The 15902-nt window shown below is 39.2% G+C and overlaps 1 protein-coding gene across 1 annotated transcript in view; it reads left to right on the top strand.

Annotated features, from left to right (window-relative positions):
* The window catches only part of fras1 (Fraser extracellular matrix complex subunit 1), a gene marked incomplete at its 5' end in the record, with an annotated part of 107972 nt that overhangs the window by 61703 nt on the left and 30367 nt on the right, over positions 1 to 15902 (top strand). Inside the window, 9 exons of the mRNA XM_079471114.1 lie at positions 2316 to 2471; positions 3192 to 3338; positions 3546 to 3692; positions 6457 to 6597; positions 7215 to 7355; positions 7503 to 7640; positions 7805 to 8075; positions 10641 to 10725; positions 12215 to 12535. Coding sequence (XP_079327240.1) covers positions 2316 to 2471; positions 3192 to 3338; positions 3546 to 3692; positions 6457 to 6597; positions 7215 to 7355; positions 7503 to 7640; positions 7805 to 8075; positions 10641 to 10725; positions 12215 to 12535 — 1547 coding nt within the window. The remainder of the gene's footprint in view (positions 1 to 2315; positions 2472 to 3191; positions 3339 to 3545; positions 3693 to 6456; positions 6598 to 7214; positions 7356 to 7502; positions 7641 to 7804; positions 8076 to 10640; positions 10726 to 12214; positions 12536 to 15902) is intronic.

Here is a 15902-nt window from a genome sequence, read left to right as displayed (position 1 = left end):
AGCTTCGTCTGTGAACGGCTAAACACAGCTTCTGAAAATCATCCACGGGGAGGAGAGCGAGAATGATGAAATGTCAGGCAGCGACGGCTTTTATGCAGGTCAGGCGGGTGTGTTGTTGGTGCTTCCTGAATAATTCACGCCAGAGTCGTTCTCATAGTGAGATGCCAAACAAGTGTTAGAAAGAGAACACTTCCTCCATTTTCTCACCCTCAAGTTGTTACAAATCTGTATGAATTTCTTTGTTCTGATGAAAACAATATTCTGAAAACAATTGTTCTGATATTTGGAAAAATGCTTGAAACCAAACAGTTCTTGGCCGCCATTGACAATACCATAGTATTAAAAATTACAACACAAAAGAAGATTTTTTGAAGAATGTAGGAAAGGGCACTTTTGACTACCATTGTATTTTTTCCAAATATACGTTAAAAATAAAAAAAATAGCAGAAACCACAAAACCAGATTTAGAGACAAAATCATACGTTTAAAAAGAAAAAAAGATTTTTGAACGTTGTAACTACAAACAGTTGTGGAGACATTTGGTCTTTAAATCGAGCAAAGAAATATATCAAAATGATATTGTTGATTCTGAACAAGAAGACAAACAAAGACAGTTGTTGAGTGCAGGTGTCCTGTCCTCAGCTCAACATGACTAATAAATGATGCCCGGTGGACCAGGGCTTTGAAGTAAATCTCATCTGTTTTATGTTATCTGCTTTCATCTTTTGATATAAGAGTTACACAATCTACAAAATCATGAAATTAAAACCATGGATCAGGTTTCCTTGTTTCTCTACAATCAAATCTAATATTAGCCGAGACTGAAGATTTAGTCCTTATGGACAACAGGCTTAAATAAAAAAACAAGATCAAACACGATAACTGAGTATGTCTCCATGTTTTTCTATGATGAACAAACATAAATACATTTGACAGATTGTTACAGTTATTCCATGTCTATTATATCACTGCACAATATATTTTTTATAGAGACATTTTATGTAATATAAAGAGTAATTGTAATGTAATCTTAAAATAAATTTGTTTATAATATTTAGTAAACATCTGATGTCTGATTGAAGCTCTGTATCATGATGTGTTGGGGATGACCTTTGAGATTGACATGACAGTAAATAGCTTTTAAATTGTAGTTTTGGGGTTGATATTTAATAGATCAGGTCGTTGGTTTTATGTGCTGTGTTTTTTCATGGCTTTTATAAAGGTGTTCGTGGTAGAATAAGTCAGAAAGACAATGACAATAAAGCCTTAAAATATAAATGCATTATCTTTAAACCGTGGCTGGATTCGATAGGACTTGTTAAAGTGATAGTACACCCAAAATTCAACATTTTCTCACACTCTTGTCATTTCAGCCTGTTTGTCTGTATTTCTTTTGCAAAACACAAAGAAATATATTTTGAAGAATGTTGGTAAACGAAAAGCGGCCGTTTCCATTGACTTCCATCGGTTTTGTGTAAATACAATAGAAGTGAATTAGCACCGCTGTTGTTCGGTTACCAACATTCTTCAAAATATCACCTTATGTGTTCTGCGGAAGTACATCATTAAGGCAAAGCAAGGGCAAGGGCAAGGGCAAGGGCAAGGGCAGGGCAGGGCAAGGCAATTTTTTGAGTGAACTATCACTTTAATGTCTTCACAATGAAATATATTACTGTTATGTTTACTGTGTGAGAAATTGTTAACAGAGCGAATCTTAATGTATGACAGACAATGATAAAACAATTTTGACTTAATAATGAATGAAATGTATTAATTTGTTTCCAAAATGAATCATGTTTTTTTATTATGTTAACATGTTTTTATTGTGTTAGTTAGCTGTATTTTTGAGTTATTATGGCTTCAACTGCAGTTGGATTGATATGAATTGGACTGCACAATAAAAAAGCATGATTTTGGAACCAAACTCATATGTTCATCTTTGTTTCCAATTTCTCATGTGGCCTAAGAAAGCAAAAAATAAGTTTTAATTGGTCGAATCTTAATAATCACTTTATTATCAGCACCCAATGCGTGTCCGTGGCATTGGAGCCAGTGTACTCCCATAGCTGATAAGCAGTGAGAAAAGATATAGAGATTAAAAGAGTGTTTACTTTTACACCTTTAGAAACTTCCTGATAAGTATCTGTATTTTTATGAATTCTTTCCTCTGTCTTCTCTCTGTCTTCTTATATCGGTTCAGAGTGTCCTATGAATGAATTATAGAATCTAGCACCTCATTATTACCATTAGTAAAGGCAATTTCATGCTTAATTATATGTGCTCTCTCTCTCTCTCTCTCTCTCTCTCTCTCTCAGAGTGTGAGGAGACATGTCAGCGGTGTGTTGCAGATCTGCAGACTGGTTTTGGTACGGTGTGTTTGTGGTGTAAGGTCCCTAGAATGTTGCTGCTGGGAGATCACTGTATACCGCAGTGCCCATCCAAATATTTTCGGAGACAAGGAGCCTGCAAACGTAAGTGCAGTGCAAGCAGTAGGCAATAACCTTCATGGACTATTATTTTATGTCAACTAAAGAATACTCAGGGGGTATTCACAACGTGTCTCCTCGCCTTTCATATTATCCATTTACTCCTTATTAAAGCAAAATATGAAATTAAAGAAATATCATCCCAATATCTTAAACTACATTTATTTTTCCGTTTTATCTTACAATATTTCTTTAAATAGTTTTGCTTCATGTGACCTCATCTGAATCCCATCAAAACCGTGTCCTGCTTTACACCCAGGACTGGGTGTGGTTAATATTTGAATGTAGGACTATTTAAATCCCATTGCCGTTGTCATTCTACTTGATCTGTCAGCGTAATGCAGGACTCATGTAACTGCAGTCTCTGTTTTCATAACCCTGATGCAATTACCTGTGATGTTTTGAAAGTGGTTCCTCCGCTGACAGTGTAGATGAGGCAGTGCATTTATTTTTATAAGGGTGTGTGATGTATAGCTTTAATGTGAAATCATTTTTGACTTTGATGTGATATATAAAATCTTATGACCTTCTTTATTCGGTGGTGTGAATTTCCACAAATGCGCTTATACGCGAGTTTGTGCAGGTCTGTGTATTTACATTCTGTATAATGGAGAAGTTACATATTCCATCCCAGTTTTATATCGTTTATGTCCATTTGACAAAGTTATGTATGAATTTGTATTAATTCTTACTGCCGTTCTCCAGAATGTCACTCTTCCTGTGAGGAGTGTAATGGGGATGGTCCTCTCTCCTGTACTTCCTGTTTGGCCCCTGCTGTTCTGGTCTCATCAGGTTTTTGCAGCCCTCGCTGTCCATCTGGATATTACGCTGATGAAAACAGAGTGTGCCAAAGTAAGTACATCTTGATAATTGTGCTGTTTATCTCAGTATACCGTAATTGACTGTAAAATAATTTTCAATATTCCACCACCTGACCTCTGCTTTCTGTATTTATATGGATAAATGATCTGTCTAATTTCTATGAACTATCTTTCTGTCTTTCTTTCAATATAAAAAAATGTGTACTTTTAACTGTTGATTGTTTGGTTATTGTTGCAGTGTGTGACAGTCAGTGTCTGAGCTGTGAGATGCCTGGTGTGTGTACGTCTTGTAGAGATCCAGCTAAAGTACTTCTCTTTGGGGAATGTCAGTATGAGAGCTGTGCACATCAGTATTATCTCAACACAACCACACGTGTGTGCAGAGGTAAGTCTCAGCATGGTTGTGCTGGACTGCTTCTGTCAAACCATGTGAAAGGGGTTATAATAACATCGGATGTTGTAAATTTGAATTGTTTGCATGTTGTATTGCTTATTTTTGCCTTTGAACATTGTTTTATTCACGTCTATTACATCTAAAACATTAAATCAAAATGACTTAAAATATTAAAAAAGAGTTAAAGGGAGTTAAAGGGTTGCTTCTGTCATCACTTACTCACCCTCAGATTGTTCCAAAACTGTATACATTTCTTTGTTCTTGCTGAACACAAAGGGAGATATTTGGAAAAATGTCAGGAACAAAACAGATCTAATTCCCCATTTACTGCCATAGTTGAGAAAATAAATACTACGGGAGTATGATGACAGAATATTCATTTTTGGGTAAACTAAGCCTTTAAATTTGTTTTATTTAAAGGAAAATGTTAATTGTTTTCACCAAATATATATAAGAGACCTTATACAAAACACCAAATAGCTGGTAAAAATATGTATTCTTAATGCAAGGGTGAAGTATCTCATGAAATAACATCATTATAACACCAGGTGACTCTTTGCTTATAATATATGGGATTTAGATGTGGGCTTAAAGCATCATAGACCCCATACAGTGAGACCTTTCTCTAATTTTGTTAGGATTTCGAGATTTAGTTACGGGAACAATAGGGAATAGAGATTAGGAATAGGTGTCTATTGATGTATGCGCGTACGTGTGCGCGTGTTTTTGTTTGTCCATCCTATATAAACCTGTATATAGTAACACTAACATTGTGGGGACCGGCTAGTGGTCACTGTAAAAATGCAGAAATGATAGAAATAACATTAGAGCAAAAATAGATGTGTATAGAAAGTGTGAGGCCATGGTAGACCCAACAGTGTCATCCCAGAGATATCAGTAATCTCTTTGCAAATACATTATATGAATAAAAGAGCACCTCTATAGTGCGTTTAAAAACAATTGGAATCTTTGTTATGTCTCAATATGCCTCCCATTTGTATGCATGTATGCAATGTTGCAGAAAGAAAGGTCCAGAAGGTTGGAGTGAGCAATAGAGGGCATATGAATGCGTTATGTGGGTATTTAATGCTGTTTTGCCCTGCAGTACAGTATGTGGATGAAGGTTGCCTTGACAGGATTTGGAGATAGCACTTCAATAATTGAGAATGTCATTGTTTGTGCCTCTATTGATAGGCGTGTAATAGGACTACACAGTCTGAATGGCATTTGAACAAATTAGCTGTGCTGGATTTAAAATGCAGCTGAGATTACACTGAAACAGAATAAATATTGGTGTCACGGCCGTTTCAATTGCCTGTATTGTTAAATTATGTTGTCTTTTTCTCAGAATGTCTTAATGTTTTGACTGGGCGAAATATTAAGTAAGGGAGGGGAGTGATTATGATGTGAATAAAGGGCAGACAGAAAGACTTTTTAATAAGCTGAGCTGATTTAGAGATTTCTACCGCTGTTTAATCAAATGGTAACATTATATTTTATAGATGATATGAAGACTGAGCAGAGGAGCAGTTCTCTCATTTATTACAGTATATATAAGGCAAACACAGTATTGAAGTACCTCATACTTTCTTATTTTTAGCTATTGTGAGGGTTTCACAAAATGTAAATTATAACTAGATGTGTTCAGCACAATAAGACACTTGAGAGGGGATGCTATATTGTGAATATGTCACACCTGAAGGCCTTTATTTGGCACGACAGCGGAGTGTCTGATACCCAGATAGTTGTGACATTTTTAATGTGGCACTGCCTCAAGTGTGTTACTTCATTTGAAGCTGGTGTATCTGCTCTTTCTATATCATCCCTTAAGTTTCTTCATTGCTTGGCAAATGCAAAAAAGCTGGAGTTAAGTTAATGATCGATATTTCTTGATTGAACGATTGTTAATGCTGATTATTACTAGTGCTTTATAAAACTGGTGTTTTGTCCAATGTTGGAGAACCCTTTAATTCCTTAAAAGGATATTTCACCCAAAAATTTTGTAATCCTCTTGTCATTTCAAAAAATAAAAAATTACTTTCTTCCGCAGTACACAAAAGAAGATATTTTGAAGAAATACAGGTTTGAAATAACAAGAGGGTGCGGAAATGATGACATCATTTTCATTTTTAAGCCAAATATCCCTTTAATATGTACAAATTTAGCATGAACATATCCAAACATGTCATATGACATCATAGGACCGCAAGAGTGTTTTGAAAGCAGTATTGTCGAGAAACAATATTTTGTTATACAATGATCAACCTGCTCAACACTGGATGCGGTTGCACACATCTTATTGCAAAACAATGAACTTTAAAAAAGTGAAATAGTAGTGGTTGCTTGTTGATTCGATCGACTCATGCTTTTGGCTTGTTATAACATAACAATTACAAAGCTTTATGACATAGTACAGAAAAGAGAAAATTACATATTGTGCCTTTAATATTGTGGAAAATCTCAACATACCGTGGCCAATTGCTTTATTCACCGAACATTGTTACAATGTTGAGTATTCAGAAACTGCAGACAATGATGTCAGTTTAATATTTACATACGGAATATATGCATAAGGCTTTATCACACATTACACATTGTAGCCATTTGTATTATCTTCAAAAAAATGCATGCAAATCTCATTTCTCTCATGCTCTCTGCTCTGAACAGTGTCTGTGTTTTCTCCTTTTTAATTGATTTTCTCATATTTTCTTCTCAAATCTCTTCCACCCACCCTGTCTCTTACTCTCTCCCTCAGAGTGTGACTGGAGCTGTAACGCCTGCCGCGGTCCCCTGCGTAGTGACTGTCTGCAGTGCATGGAGGGATATGTCCTGCAGGATGGCATTTGTGTGCCAGGCTGCTCCCTGGGATACTACCAAGATGCTGAGAGATGTCTGAGTCAGTGATCAGAAATAAAAATAATCACCTTCATTATGAAAATGAGTTCAGCCAATCTATTTTCCAGCTCAATAATCTTTGACATTTCAATCGCTCAGTCGGTTAATGTAGGGAGTGCCAGCGATGCCTGCTGTGTAGTGCCCACACATCAGCCGTTGTGACATTGCCAAGGTTTAATGGGACTTCAATGAATTTCTTTCAAATTAGACTGAAAGACTAATGAGTGTTGCTGTAGATATGGAGCAGACTCATGAAGCTGCTATCATTTAGAATTCATATTCATATTGCCTGTCATAGATTGATATTGTCCAACATTTGAGCCAACAAAAATGAAATGCACTCATATCACTTTCTTATTTTTGCAGAACATTCAAAAGATATTTTGAAGAACGTTGGTTACCAAACAATATTGGACCCCATTGACTTCCATTGTATAGACACAAAACCACAGAGCCATTTCTCAAAATATCTTCTTTTGTGTTCTTTATACATTCTTTTGGGTGAACTATCCCTTTAAGTCATATCAGTTACAGTTCATCACCTGCAGGAAAACGATTTCACAACCTACATAAAACTAATTTTGTGTCATACATTTTTCACTCTGTCTCAATGAACAGGCTGTGATGAGCACTGTGAGCAGTGCCAGGCCCATGGCCGATGCCAACAGTGCCAGCTGCCGTACGCCGTGTTGAATGGGCTGTGCGTGCTGGAATGTGGCAAACATCACTTTCTAGATGACTCTACCCGTCAGTGTTCTGGTGAGGGGTGTGAATTTGTTGGGAGATGTTTAGAGTTGTGGTCTTGGCATGATTACCAACCTACTGATTTCAGAGAAAATAAACATTATGAAGTTGTTCCCTTGTGTCGTATGTGAAACTGATTTGTTTATTGCTGTTATTTCCCAGCATGCTCAACTGGTTGCTCGGATTGTGTGAGTCTAGCTGACTGCCGTATCTGTGCTGAGAACTTTTTGAAGAACGGCCGATGTAACCCGGACTGTGGGCACGGCTACTACGCTGACCGAAAAAACAGAACTTGTTACGGTAAACTGGACCTTATACAGAAATGCATCCATCGTTTTTATAAAATGACCTGAAAAATGTATTCTTCAGAGAAATGGTGTTGTGCATTTATTAACAGTGTATGTTCATAGGTTCAAATTATGTTATTAATGTTTTTTTTCTGATTTTGATTACTTTTCATACAGCAAACAACCGTGCTCCATCCCTCTATATCAATGGCTCTCTATTAGTTCCTATCGGTGGAGTTAAGCCTCTGGATCCTGCTCTCCTGTCAATCAAAGACGCAGACAGCCAATCAGAGAGCATGCTGCTCCAGCTCCTTCAGCCACCAAATAACGGTCATCTAGTGATCCTGGAGAACGAGGGAGAGAGAACACTGGACAAAGACGACACTTTCACCATCACTCAGCTCAAACGCAGAGCTGTGCGCTTTGTCCACGACAGAGAGCAGACCAAGTGAGTGTGCGCTAGATCTATGACCTGAAGTTATTTTTCTGTTGTAATACTTCCTTTGGCCTCATCACATAGGTTTGTTTACCTCAAAAGTGTCGACACTTTGGGCTTCTTGACTACCCACACAGGAACAATATCTTAACCCGTGGCCTGTTTTTGGGGGTGGTGTTCAGATAAACCAGGTCAATTTTTGGCACTAGTAATAGAAAAATGTAATATTTCAGATTTAAATAGACAAGAGATTTAGCTGTCTCCTGGGGTTAAGTAAGTTAAGGTTTGCATGATCATCCGCGTTTAGGGAGCAATTTCAATATTTATGAACTAAATGATGTTTGGAAGTCTAAAATCTATCATTTCCTACTGTTTTTACACTGTTCACAGTTCATGTAAAAGTTTATTTCTCATACACTAAAATATATCACGTTAGTTTAGAATTCTGTCACACAAACAATAATCTTAAATCATAATTTGTCAGATTATTAGTCAAATGTGTTCCTGTAACTCAGTTGGTAAAGTATTGATTTAGTAACTTCAATCCCAAGGAACACACATACTAATAAAAGAAATGCATATATTAAGCACACAAAATATAAAGTCAAACAGACATGTAAATTCCTGTTCATTCCATTTCATTCTATTGAATAGTAAAAGAGACTCATACATACATACAGACATCTCACTTACATCCAAGCAAATACACACATTGTTTTCTATATCTTGATGTCAGCTTTTTTTGCATAAGAAAGTGAAATTTGTCAATAAATATAACATTATTGTTGTGGACCATTACAAATTTTCATTTCAAAACAAAATTTCTAGTCCAATGGAAAGGCCCATTCATTCACCTTTTTGTTCTTCGGAATCTGCGAGGCTTATGCTGAGCGCATTATCTCTCGATGACTACTGGATTCGAGAACAGTGGATTCGTCCTGGCGTGTGCGATTTTCCCCTGGGCGTTTCGGTAGCGAGCCGAGGGTGTCTAAAAGAGCAAATTTCCCTGAAATTTTCTACAGCGTGCATATGTGGCTAGGCATGTCTCGCTGCTGAAATCTTGGATGCAGCCATCTCGTCCTCAAACCCGACGGGTACGATAACTGCGTCACATGTTGAGGACATTAAGCTGATGTAGCGTTTGTGGATACGGCATGCCCGTACTGCGAGCCTAAGCCGGTCATTGTGTTGTGGTCATGGTTGGCTGTGTTCTTCGGGTCGTGTCCACAACCTCGGGGAGCAGGGCATGCATACTCTCACTATTTCTGCGACTGGCTCATCTTGGCGCACTCGCAAGATCTGTTGTGTACCCAGAGAGACCTTGTGCTTCGCCACCTTGACTTACTGGGCCTATGGGTCAACTCTTATCTCGGCATGACACTAGACTCTGTTACATGAGCACACCTTAACAGAGTGCGCCCAGTCAATGTGGCTGAAACCACTGAAACTTTTTAGATGCTCCTGGGGCATATGGCGTCCTCGACGGCAGTCATGCCACTCGGGTTGATGCATATGAGACTGCTTCAGCATTTGCCTTAGAGTCAAGTTCCCTGGAGCGTGGCACACCGGCACGAGGTGTACTCCCCTCACGCAACGGGCATGCAGTGTCGGGTCGTTGGATGGGCCCCCACCTGCAGAGAATTATAAATTGTCTAGAGTTGCTGGCCGCTTAGCCTCTGGAGATGGTCCTCTCATTCAGGGCAAGCACATGCTGCTGTGCTCGGACAGCATGTCTTCCGTAGCGTACATCAACCGCCGGGTGGCGTACGCTCACTACAGAGGTCGCAACTCGCCTGATGCCTCCTCCTCTGGAGTCAGCAGCGGGTGGAATCCTCTCATATCCTGGGCGACCTCAATCAGACAGCCGATGCGCTCTCTCGACAGGTTACGCTCCTAGGAGAGTGGCGACTCCACCCCCGTGGCGTCTAGTTCATTTGGGAGCAGTTCGGGCATGCGCAGGTGGATGGCTGTTGGTTCCCTGGACACATCTATCCCATTGCCGGCTTTGGTTCTCCCTGACCGAGGCCCCCCTCTGCACAGATGCCTTTGAGCATAGCTCAAACAAGCGGAAGTAGCACAGGTCCCCTCACAAGGTAACCCCGATACCTGAGCTCGGCTTCACACGTAGTGACTCCCCCTACTTGTGTAGTCCCGTCTGACATCTCGTCACTCTTGGTTCCCCTGTCGGTGAACCTGTGACCTCCCCTCGGTGGACTCCGCCGCTTCTATGCACCCCTGGTTTGGTTGGTTTTGGTATAGTAACCCCATTCTGTCAGTCTCGACACAACGTCTTGTTTCCTCCATCAGGGAACTGAGGTTACATTCGTAACCAAGACGTTTTCTTTGCAGTATTTGAGGTATAAAAAATACAGAGCATCTTATCTATAATTTTGACCTGTTTCTTCAGTTTTCATTTTGTTCAAATACATGCCAATACAATTTTATTTAAAATTTAGGATAAATACGTAAATAAACAGAAAAATGTAACAAAAAAAATTATTTTTCCTAAACACATTTTTTTACGTGTCTGTATATATCTTTGTTTTTAACAGCAGATTATGTTGACGTGCTTTTCAGAAATGGGCAATTCGTGTTAAGGGCAGCAGATCCTCAACTGTTTTCACAACCACAAACTGTTCCTGTGCAGGCGGTCTCCCACCAGGTACACACACACGCACACACATGCACGCAAACACACACACACACACACACACACACACAGAATAGAGAATAATGGGCCTTCGTTCAGTAGTCACAAAATCAGATAAAGCAGCTACACAGGAATTACTGGAGTGTATATATATATCATCCCAGCCAATTATTCTGCCTCTATTTGGCTTTTTTATTATTCATTAAGACAAGTCTGAACTTCAGAGTGAATGCTTCCTTTTCCTGTGTTTCATAAAGGCGCGTATGTGCATACCTAGACAACTTAAACCTCTCGCCCACATCCTTAATATTGATTTACTACCCTCTTTACCTTACTCTGTGGGAGGATTATAGCACATTGAGCCGACAACAATTCCTTCTCTCTCTCTCTCTCTCTCTCTCTCTCTCTCTCTGTCTTTTGCTCAGTCCTCACTGGCATTTTATGACACTTCTCAGATAAGTCACCAGAGAACCGCCTGTGTCTGATCTCCACCAGACAACCGATGCAGACTCGCACACAGAAACCTGAGCTCCCCAACACAAATCTAATAAATGTCATTACAACAAATAACACCCAAAGTACATTCTTGCCCCTACTGGACTGATAACACTTACTCAAGAAGTCAGTGCAATTCTTTCTGTTGACTGAGCAGTTCTAGCGATCGTTGTGGAAGATGGATTTTAAAGCAGAGTGCGATACAGAGAGAATTGACAGTGAATCTGTTCCTGAGCAAGTTAAAATGTATCAATCTTTCAGCCTAAGAAAATAGTGTTTTTTTTTTCAAATAGAATTAGCTTTTGAATATTTCTGGCATCAATGCATATTGGAACATATTGAGCATTGGTGCTAATTTGGCCAACCTAGGTTTGAATTTGGCTCGCAGCATTTCCTTCTTTCCACTAAGGACAAAAAAGACTTGTGTCTGCGCACAAACCCCATTGAAAACATCCTGCTACACCATTCCATCCATTTGCGTTTAAGGTTCAAGGCCTACATTGCACACAGAGAAGATTGCCGTCTATTTTCCCCTTTTTTAACACAGATTGTGCCTCATCACATTTGGCCTAGTAGGCGAGTACACGAGTAGGCGAGCAGCTCTGCCAGAATTCTCACCTTTGGACACCTTCATTTATAACCCTACCACAGTTATGCCTTCCATCTGGTCTCACAACTAAAAGATGTGTCAAGTCTAATAAAATGACCCAAAGCCACCAGATTGGCCCAGAATTCAGGACACAATCACACCCTGTCTAGCTCTAAAGCTGTACAACATTGATGTTAAAGAGACAATGTGAATGATCAAAGTTTAATGGACTTTAGATAGAAACCCCATGTTGGTCAAACGCTAACTTGAATTGTGGGCATCATGAAAAATGTAAAGGCAAATGATAAAACATTCACTATTTTGTCTGGTTTTATTCACCTTCACCCTTCAATTAAAATGTTTTTCTAATGTTGCTACAATGTTTACATCCATTTAATACAAATTCTGCCTCCACAGCCACCCACTGTAATATCCAACCAAGTCTTGCACATCAAATCTGGTGAGACAGCGTTCATCAGCAGGTCCATTTTTCACATCGATGACCTGGACAACCCACAGGACGTTTTCATCACGGTTCTGGATGCACCTCAACATGGCCACCTGACGCATGTGCACGGCGACGTGCCCGTAACCCATTTTAAGCTGGTGGAGCTGGATCGCGAGCAGCTTCAGTACGTACATGACGGTTCAGGTGGGGACCAGGATAGACTTCTGCTGCAGGTCAATGATGGACACAGCTACCAGAACATTCTGTTTCACATCAGCGTTGGACAGAAGGTATGGACAAGGCAGGATTTTCCGGTGAAATGTTTCCAAGTAAAAGTTGGCATGTGCTCTGTGTTTTTTAAGCTAAACGTTCTGCCATTTTGCAATGAGTAACTAATATTATATCTCATGATTATTTAAGGGGCCATCAATGTGTCATGTACTTTCATGTTAGTTTAAAAATATTAAGTGTTAAAAAATGTAAGCCAACAGCTCTTCAGCATTTTGGGCTTTGATCAAGATTTTTTTGACCTAATTATGGATTCCTGCACTTCACCTGATACTGAACACCTTGAGGCTACTGCTCCATTCATTCTTGATTTATTTCAAGTTTCATGGCCACTGCTTCAATGAAATCACTTCATGACTTCACGCCGTTTACGCATAATGAATGACATTGAAATCACGTTCTCCTTTATAGACAAAACACTTTTTTTATAGCACAGTCACTATAACCAAGTCAGGTTGGCAGTAACTGAGGTTCGGCTGTCTTTTGTCTACTTTGTTTATAGTTTTATGTGGGAGTTTTATTTTCTCAACAATTTTTCCATAGGCAGTTATTCATGCTAGTTGCTTGACTGCTTTTTCATGCGTTTAGCATCCTTAAGGTTGTACTTAAAGGGATGTTCCTCGTGTAGTTCAAAACCTATGACTTTCTTCTTTTGAACAGAAAACAAGAGAAGATATTTGAATAACTGTGTCTGTGGTTTTGTGTCTGTACAGTGGAAGTCAATGGGAGCACATGTTGTTCGGGTACCAACATCCTTAAAAATACTCTTTTGTGTTCCCTTTAGAGGTCTAGTGTGTAGTTTTTTGGAGGATCTATTGACAGATATGCAATATAATATCCATAACACCGTAATGAAGGGCTTTTATAACCTTAGAATGAGCTATTTCGTCTACATACACCGTGGGTCCACTTGCATGGAATTCACCATGTTATTTCTACATCAGCCCTTAACGGACAAACTGATATACGGAGCACGTTTTGTAAAAACGTTATAACCTTAAGCAAAGAAGTGAAAAGCTGAGTTTAGTGTCAGCCACCGTAGTGCTTCGAGGTTAGTGTTGGAGTGAGCCTTTGGTTGCAGTTTACAACTTCACCACTTGATGTCGCTTTATTTTACTCATTATAGATGACCTGTCAAAGAAGTTGATTTGCGAGCAAACAGATGATTTATCTGATCTACTGCAACTGTCACCTTGACCCATTTCTGGCTAAGCAGAAGTGGGGTGTAGAATTCTCTAAACACATCTGCTGATAAAGGACTTTAATCTCTTGATTTATCATCAACACACACACACACACACACACAAAGATATATAGTTGATAGTTGTAGTGAGGTAGGCGGGACGAGAGCCGGTCTCATATCATGGAGGAGATTGTGGAGCATAAGAGGACGAGTGACCGGACCGTCAGTGAGAGAGGACCAGGCCTGGATTTTATGTTGTGTTTTATTTTTTGTTTATTTAATTAAAAGTTATTTTGTGTTCTACGGTTCACGTCTCCTTCCTTCCCTTGTATTGAACCTTGTTACAATACTAATAGTCAACTAAAATTACCCTTATTGTTACACAAGACGTTTTTCCACAATCAAAATACAATCACCCCCCTTGTTGTTTCAAATTGCCCCTTTCTGACTTTGTGACAAACCCCCAGCCTGCTGATGTCTAGACAGATTGCAGCATTCCAGCTTTTCTCAACTTCCCACCATCCCTTTCATGCTCTGCTCCCCTTCCACACGCCCGTATCCACACATCTCTCTGTAGTGTCATCAGATTACACCTGCCTTGTTTTCCGCTGCAGCCTGTTATCTGGAAACTGCTGATTCTAAGCAGCTTTTGACTAGCGGATGCCCTGTTCAGCCCGAACGTTCTGTTTGCCGATCAATAGGACAGCGGTTTGATTGATCGGATCACGGCAAGCTTCATTTTGCAGAGAATGAAGGGTGGCACAAGGTTGAATTAACATGCACCTTAGCTTCGAGGGCAAGGTATGGGTAACATTCTTAATCCGAGACATTGAGAGCAGGAAGAGTGAATGGCTGAGCGGGCAGTGCGGCAACCGTGGCTTAATGACCAGTTGATTGATCGTGGCTTTGGCTTAGGGAGCAAGGTCCCGGCTCTCAAAAGATGCGTAACTTGGGGATTTCTGAAGTGAAGAAAGAGAGATAAAAGAGGAAGTTGACTTTCAATTAGATTTGGGGAGTCTTTGACGTTTGCAGTCCCTGATGCATTTAAAAGTGTGAATAAAACTTGATTTTAATGTGGTCTGGGGAACTGGAACAACCCTTGCACTTATTCACTGCAACTCTTACTTTAACTTTCTTACAACTTCTCAATTTAAAGATCAAAGAAACTTTCTCACAGATTTTGCCAGTTGAAAAAATGCTTTATCTGGTTTTAATCTTGTGTGGTTTGTTTCATCTTTATATCTAAATGAACTCATTGTAGATCAAAAATATTTTGGAAAGTTGATGTAAAGCTGCAATCTGGAACCTTTTTTGGCTAAAAGTAAACAAAAATCAGTTAAACTATCTCCTTAATGGGTGTGTTTAATAGATGTAAAAATGTAATTTCTTTAATCAATTATTCACCCTCATGTCATTCTTAACCTGTATGAATTTCTTCTGTAGAATACAAAAGAAGATATTTGGAAAATCAGGTAACCAGACAACATCGACCCCATTGACTTCCTTTGTATGCAACCAATGAGACATTTCTCAAAATTTTTCATTTTGTGTTCCTCAGAAGAAACATATACAGGTTTTGAACAGTGTGAGGGTGAATAAATGATAACAGAATGATGACAGAATTCATATTTTTGGGTAAACTATCCGTAAATTAAAGCACCCTTATAAAATAAAATATAATTCAAGCTTGTGTGTCGTTTTTTATTATCAGTTGAACGTCATTTGTGAACGTCAGCTGTGAGGTCTTTTAGAACAAGACTTTTTTGACCTGTGAGAGAATTGCCTCTCAGCACACATGGAGGATCAGGCTCAGTAGGATGGTGGTGGATGGGTGCCAAGGTGCTTCCTCTGTGAATCTGAGCTTTCATCACCCCACATCCTTGAAAGTCTTTGATTATCTGTGAAGCAGAGGGTCTTATTCACCGCAAAGAGCTCCTGAGCTAGCATTCAGAGCCACAAAGCTTTATGATCTAAAGATTTGTACCGTAGCAATAGCTGAGTAGGTATGAGTGCATGAATGCTCAATGTAAAGTGCTGGGAAGATCTTTTCTTGTAGTTTTCTATTCATTATTCAAACTACACGTTTACCTGATGATGAACTTTTGAAACCTTGGAACTTTTTCTTTGCATTGTGATCCACATGCTGTTATTTTTGTTCACCCAAAAAAAAAAAAGGATGACAAAAT

Source organism: Barbatula barbatula (genome assembly GCF_947034865.1).
Source record: "Barbatula barbatula genome assembly, chromosome: 2".
Taxonomy (NCBI): Eukaryota; Metazoa; Chordata; class Actinopteri; order Cypriniformes; family Nemacheilidae; genus Barbatula; species Barbatula barbatula.
This window is presented reverse-complemented; position numbering and strand designations above follow the sequence as displayed.